The sequence below is a fragment of the Gavialis gangeticus genome, unplaced genomic scaffold, assembly GCF_001723915.1.
Source record: "Gavialis gangeticus isolate Ggan-Ray unplaced genomic scaffold, GavGan_comp1, whole genome shotgun sequence".
NCBI lineage: Eukaryota > Metazoa > Chordata > Crocodylia > Gavialidae > Gavialis > Gavialis gangeticus.
Genome location: NW_017728994.1, coordinates 28,222,089 through 28,229,638, shown reverse-complemented (window position 1 = coordinate 28,229,638; position 7,550 = coordinate 28,222,089). Strand labels below are relative to the sequence as shown.

At 42.0% G+C, this 7,550-nt stretch overlaps 1 protein-coding gene across 1 annotated transcript in view; it reads left to right on the top strand.

Annotated features, from left to right (window-relative positions):
- Nucleotides 1–7,550, top strand: part of TLL2 (tolloid like 2) — a 194,797-nt gene that overhangs the window by 153,552 nt on the left and 33,695 nt on the right. The window contains exons 12-13 of the mRNA XM_019502102.1: nt 2,540–2,656; nt 4,347–4,492. Coding sequence (XP_019357647.1) covers nt 2,540–2,656; nt 4,347–4,492 — 263 coding nt within the window. The remainder of the gene's footprint in view (nt 1–2,539; nt 2,657–4,346; nt 4,493–7,550) is intronic.

Below are 7,550 nucleotides of genomic sequence, written 5' to 3'. Positions count from 1 at the left end.
ATGTGACGCTGCACCTGTGCTTTGCAGAAGAGGATTAGGCCCTTTAGTAAAGGATTTTATTGGTGGGAAAGTGCTCTTCTCTAGGTTAGATGTCTGGCACTGAGAGATTCAACAGCAGAGGAAGGCTTGTGGGGGGGTCTCCCTCTAATTGGAGCAGTAGTGCTCCCCTCCCCAGAGGAGAGTGTCCTTGGCACTTGCTCTCTGCTGCAAGGGTGACTGTGGGCAAGTGCACACATCCTTCCAGCAGCCATGACTTAGAGCACTTTGGTTTTTCTGTCAAACGTTTAAGTGCTTAAAAATGAAAAATCTCCTTAAACATAGTTGGATTTGTAAACCTTTCTGTTGTGTGAACTGCCATGGCCCCTGCAAGGGGTCGGTCCCATGAAATTAGTTAGGAAGAGGCAGGCCGGTTGTGGGCTGGCAGGGGGGTGGGGAAGAGGATTAGCATGAATTGTGAAAGCATGTATTTCGCCTGGAAAAAAAAAAAAGTGCCCTGCATATTTTCCCAGGGAAGTGTGTGAAAACCCAGCCTTAAATGGTGCATAACTTTTTTATGAATGGGCCCTTTATCGAACTCCAAGGAGTTCACTTATTCTAGCTTCCTCATCTGCATTTCCTCTTCTTGACATCCTTGTTGAACTCAATGACTAAATCCAAGAGGCAGTTGCTCAGTGACCCTAGAGAGAGGAACCTTGCAAGTGTCAACACTGTTTGTTAGTATTTGTTCCTATGAGGAAGAAAAAGAAAAGCAGCTGTATTGCTATTTATTTCTGTCCTACTGTAATGACCCCTGACCTATTTGGAATATACATGTGTTTAAAGCCATTCACTTCTGGGACATATGCTTGTTGGATTTCAGCAGCTAAGCAGAGCAAGGTTTGTGTTAGTATTTGGCTCGGAAACACCCACAGAAAAGACCATGTTATAGCAGGTTGAGCTGTGGTTCAATTGATGGTGCTATTCCCTTGGTATCTTTGTCCTGGCTAGGAAATGGTGTTTGTAACACACCTAGGAGAGCTCTAGTATTCACACTGAATGACTAACATGCATTAAGACTACAACTGCCTTCTCTATCCTGAGATTTCATTTAGCCTGCATTAGCAAATGTGTTAAAAACATCCATCTTTTTCCCTGGTGTAAACAAAAGGCTTGAAATGAGAACCAGTAATGCAGTAGTTAGGAGATACTAATGTGCCACCTTTCACCTGAGATGCAGAACCAAGCTCTGACCTTTTGAGGTCACCAGCAAGCCCCTGGATTGTTTTCTACAAGGCCTCGAGTTGCAACCCTTATTCCCTGCCCAAACTCCAGTCTGGATAATTACGTTCCCCACTACAGATTCAATTGGATAAACTGGTATTCAGTTACTGCTGCAGAAGAGGAACAAACCCAGACCCCGCTGTATTCAGTGTATTACGTTGCCATTGTCAGGTGAAGGAAAGAACCACGTGGCAATAGGTACCCTTGAAACACAGTTACTGTTTGACCTGTGCTTTGAGGAGTCTTCTTCCTGAAACAGGCTATAGAAACATAAGCAATTTTTATCATAATTTATTATTAAGATTGCTGTGGAAAATAGCAGTTCACAACTGTACAGTTCAGTAGCGTTACCTTACCAGTACTTCTGTTGACACTTATCAGAAATATCCAGCTATCTTAACCATACAGTGAACGTATTCTAGGTAATGAAAACCAAAGGACCATAGTACTCCAGGGACCTCAGTAAGAAGAAGTGTGTAACTAAGATTATTCCATCTTGCATGGAAGTGATTGCCATATCTGGCATGAAGAAAGGATTTCCCCTCAATACCAGAATTATAGAAGGAAAGGGATGGTTCTTTTCTTTTTTTGGCAGCCAGACTGAGATTTTCAAAGCCATCTGGGAGCTCTGCATATTTGGTTCTCATTGATTGAGATTCTTTTCACCCACCCTTTTTGTCTTGTTTAGTTAGATTCCCAGCGTAGTGGGACAGGACTCCTTCTTGCCATAGACTTTTACACCTGGCAAAATAGTGCCATGACCTGGGGTGGAGGTTGCTGTTGTACAGTTAATTTTTTGCTCTGGTTTTATATAGCACCGTGCACATTGGGGATCTTGGTCCAGGACTGAGGCTCTTAGACGCTGTGTAACACAAATAAATAATCATAATGAATTGCTTCCAGCATCATCTCCTATTTATCTAAGTCCTCTATTCATGCTGTTTTACTCCCTACCATTTCATCACCTGCCATAATTAATGACCCAACTGCTTCATCCTGAGATTTTGTAAAGCTCTTGGATATGTTAATTTTACCAGGCCAACATTTGTGAATGATAGGCTTTGTTCCTAGGTGGAATTTAAACTCTTTGGGGAGAATACAAATAAAGTTGACTCCCTTTTTTAAGATCCAAGTTGTCATCTGAGTGAAAGTGTGCTGTAAATTTACCTTTACCCTGACTCTCTGGAACTGCAGGTGATTTTATGCCATTTTTCCCATTGCCCATAGCACTCTCACCTGTCCATGGAGAGATCTTGATCATCTGTTTCCTGCCTTCTAGGTAGATTTTGTGGTGATAAAGTCCCTGAGCCAATAATTTCCACGGATAGCAGGCTGTGGATTGAGTTCCGGAGCAGCAGCAACATCCTCGGAAAGGGCTTTTTTGTGGTTTATGAAGGTAAGATCTTTAGCTAAGTGCTAGCAGGACTGTGTCATTCTGCACGGTCTACAGACCTGGTCCTGCAGTGGAATCTAACAAGTGGTTTACAATTTATTTTATGCACTAGTTTAAAACCTATCTAACTGCAGAAGGCAGCTCTACACCCACTCATATTTCCGAGGTTGTGCAGGGATTGCAGAATTTGCAAACCCCTTCAGTGTGTATGGTTGAGATCAACCAACCAGATTCCTAAACAGGCCTATGGTCCATGAGGCCCTTTCAAGATGAAGACCCTATAGGTTCCTCAAACATAATGATTTAAAGGGAAACTCACATTAAGGGTTATATGTAAAATTTAGAGCCATCTATTTCCTTTCAAGTTCACTTTATTTTGGTTCAGTGACTCTAAGAGGCTAATATTCTCCTGCTGGCCTCTCGGGGACTGCTGGGAAACAGAATATGTCATAGCACAGTCGTCTAGGATAACAGAGAAGTTGAAAGTTATGTCCTTTGGGTCTGCAGTTTTGCTAATTGACTGTATTTATTTATTTATTTAAGCAAAGATGTTATTTTGCTGGAATCTGAGGGGGTTTTTTCAAAATTGAAAATTTTGACCCTGAATTTAAATGCGTTATCAAATTTTTATCTTCAAGTGAAATGGTTTTTCAAACTTTTTGTAGAAAAATACTGAAAATATGGTTGGCATTGTGTGGGGGCCTTTAGTAACTGAACAAATTCTATTGGCAAATTTGGTGGGGGTGGGAATTGGAAGCAAATTCACTGAAAATTTAGTAACTATTAATAATGATAACTGACCAAAATTTAGTGCTGTACCAGCCCAGCTGGAGACCCTATGTGGAGGTTACACTGGGATTTGAAATGGTATTTTTGTATTCTTGGCTGATTTAAAAAAAAAAAGCAGACCAAAATAAAGTTAAATTTTAAAGGCAATCTGAAAAAGAAGTACTTTATATATGCCCTTGTACTGATAGTTAAATTGATGATTGCCTAGTCCTGCACTCAACTTCAACTTTTTTTTCTTGACTGGATTCTTTTACCAATATGAAAAGTTTCTCCCTGTCTCCAGCATGACCCCAAGCTTCATTTCTCTTTACCTTTCCAAGTCCCAACTCTATGTACTCTTTGGGAAGCTGCTGTCCTGTTCACCTTCTTGCCTGCATAAAGAAATTACTCTTGTACCAGGATTCTTAGTTTATAGGGCACCTTCAGATGCAATCTGTATGAGAATATATTCAATAAATCTGCATTAAATAGGCTTCTTTAGGCACATCTTCCCCGCCCCAGGGAGGTATAGGAACCCCTACTAACGACTAAGGTCTTGCATAATGTTTGCTAATAGTGCCATCTAGTGGCAGGTTTTCATTTACAGCACAGTTGATGTTGGTAATTAATATTTATTTGCTATATCATCATAATGACTGTTAATTTGAGTGTCCAGTGGTGTACAAGGTCTGGATATTAAAATAAGCCTTACCTCTGAGAGACTGATGCAGCAATATGAGAGTCATTGAGAGAGGAGGAGGAACTCGGTTAGATTTTTACCACCTGTCATAATAAGTTTGGCTCATGAGATAAATTGTGTCAGTATGAATTTGAAAGAGAAGATGTGCTTTGGAGAAACCTTGGAAAATCAGATTGAGTGGGAGAAAATGTATAACCACGTATCTGCACTGTTTTTTTTATGAAGCTATTTGTGGTGGAGAAATACAGAAAGATGCTGGCCAGATTCAGTCTCCCAATTATCCAGATGACTACAGACCTTCCAAAGAGTGCATATGGAAGATTACAGTTTCTGAAGGGTTTCATGTAGGGATCGCGTTCCAAGCATTTGAGGTGAGAGACATTTGCATGTGCTCTTTAAACAAAAATAACCTCTCGGCGTAGGAGGTTGTAAAACAGGAGGCCTCCTAAAGAGTATAAGTTTTACAAAAATTGGGCAATTTTCCCTTAAATATTTTAACAAAATTAATTTCAAACCTTGAAAGGGATGCATGGCAGTAATGAAGCAGAGTAATCTTAGTTTCTTCAAACTCAGCCTATAGAAAGTTAGCCTAGAAAAGTGAAGTTAAAAGAGACATATGATAACAGAAATACAAGATTAAGGGTTGAATGAATGAGTCTTTTCTTTTCCACCTGATTACATAAAATGAGATCACTGAAGTTCAGGCAAATCTCCCAGTGGTTTCCTTTGGACAAGATTGGAACCAGAATATCGCTAAAGCTGTAAGTGGCATTTGTGAATGTCTTACTCAAACGTCATGCTTCAGGACAGCAGCCTGTCACTGCAGAAGTCAGGAGGGTTTTTTCCCTATCATTTACAATATGAATTGCACCATCAGTTGGATGTGTTAAGATTTGCTTGTTTATTGTTGTTTGAAATATCAACATCAGAGAGAGGATGGGTTGGCATTCTTATACAGTGTGGTATCCTCCATCCTCCTGATGTGTCTATAAGGTCCTATTCATATCTTATAGATGCATTCTACAGGCTAGGATGAGATTGTCTAGTTCCATAGTTGATTGTTCAGTCTATCAACTCTGGCAGGTTGATTATAAACCCCTAGGCAGGTCCCTGAGGTACCATGGTTGTTGTTGCTCATCTTCATTGTTCGCCATCATTCATGTGTGCAAAACCTTTGTTATTCTGTTAGGAAAGAAGAGGTGCTCTGCATCTGGAGTCATTGGTCCCTCCATGTTTCCATGCTGATTGGCTTCAGGTATTCTCCTGCCATTCACAGAGTTCAGCACCTACGTTGCACCTTTTGTGCTGCTAAACAACACTTGTTATCACCAGCGGCAGAAATGGCAATCCCTCAATTCAAGGATGATTTCTACCACAGCTCACTGATGGGTCTTGAGGTGACTTCAGAGTCCAATCTTTGAGCCACAGATCCATCTGCAGAAGTTGCAGTTCTTTCTGCAGGGGAGAGAAGGCTGTAGGCTGGAGTTCATCTCCTTTTCCTTCCTCTGCTCTTTCTTCTCTGCTTCAAGAACAAGACACTTTACCTCAAAACTGGCTGCAGTTTGGTTGAGGTTGAGGCACCACTGGAGTCATTATCTTTAGGTATGGCTTCAGTGTGTTGTTGTAGCATTGACTCTGGCCACTGCAAGATCTAACACCGTTACTAATCTGGGAGTAGAGGACTTATTTTGGGAGTCGAGTCAGGCATGTGCACACAATATCTGGTCCAGTGAAGTTGGCATTTCAGGATCACTGAATCGATGTTGGTAACATTGGCTTCAGCACGGATGCTGGCATTTGTTTAGTGATCTTCCTATTTGATATGGAGGATTTTCTAGAGGTATCATTGGTGAAACCTCTTCACGCTCTTGAGATGACAATGATAGGTTTCACATCCATAGAGGAGGGTGGGGATGATGACTGCATTGTAGACCTGGTTCTAGGTGTCTTTCTGGTGATTGCAATGAATAAAGACATACCAAAACAATTTCCCAAAGGAGGCACTTGTGCACTGGATCCTATGCTAGATCTCCTTATCAGTGCTCACTCTCTGAAAGAGATGGTTATCGAGGTAGGGGAAGTGCTCAACTTACCTCCAAGGTCTTTCCCTGAGTGGTAATTTGTGGAGGAGGATCACATTCATGACCCAGGGCAGGCTCATAGAGCGCTTTAGTCTTCTTGATGTTGAGAGAGAAGCCCAAAGTTTAGTAGGCTTCTGCCAAGAGATCCAGTACAGACTGGTGGTTTTCCTCAGTGTGTACAAGGATGGTGCAGTCATTAGTGTATTGAAAGTCAAGAGTGGTTGTTTATAAGTACTTTGGTCTTTGAGCGAAAACATCTCAGAAGAGCCCTCCATCCATTCAGTATTCAATGTCAATTCTGAAAGGAAGGCAGTCTTTAATGAGAGCCAGGATGATTGTAAAAAAATGGAGAACAGAGTTGGGGCCATGAAATGTCCTTGCTTGATTTCAGTTCAGAAGACAAATGGATCTGTCTCTGATATGCTACATAGAATGGTCACGGTCATCTAGTCATGGAGAAACCTCAGGACCTTGATGTACTTTTCTGGACACCCACATTTGTGGTGTCTCAGTACTAGTTCCTTGCTGCCAGTGAGGGACTTTATAGATTTCAGCGGGTATGCCATCCAGTCCAATAGCCTTCTTGTTCTTGTTTTTCTTGATGGTATACCAGACTTCTTCTATGGTAGGAAGGTAGGATTCTGTTTTATGCTGTTGGGAGATGGACTTGATGGTGGTATCTGCCAGTTGACTCACAGTTCAGGAGTGCTTCAAAGTGCTCTTTCCATCTAGCTTGGATAGATTAATTGTCTTTGAGGAGTGTCAAACCATCCTGCAATTGCAGGAAAGTAGGGCCATGGGAGGTTGAGCTGTAGATGGCTTTTCATAGATTTCATAGACATTAGGGCTGGAAGGGACCTCGGAAGATCATAGAGTCCAGCCCCCCGCCCAAAGGGTAGGAAGTCAGCTGGGGTCATAGGATCCCAGCAAGCTAAGCATCCAATTTGCTGTTGAAGGTATTCAATGTAGGTGCTTGAACCACCCATGATGGCAGGCTGTTCCAGACCTTGGGGGCTCAGACAGTAAAGAAGTTCTTCCTTATGTCCATCCTGAAATGGTCTTGTAGTAGTTTATGACCACTCGACTTCGTCATCCCTTGAGGTGCTATGGTGAACAAACGTTCCCTCAGATACTGGTGGTCACCCCGATAAATTTATAGGTGGCCATCAGATCACCCCTGAGCCTGTGCTTTTCCAGGCTAAAGAGCCCCATGGCTCTCAGCCTGTCGGCGTAAGGTCTGTTTTCATGACCTCTGATCATGCACGTGGCTCTTCTCTGGACTCTCTCAAGCTTCTCCACATCCTTTTTGAATTGTGGAGCCCAAAACTGGATGCAGTACTCCAGCTGC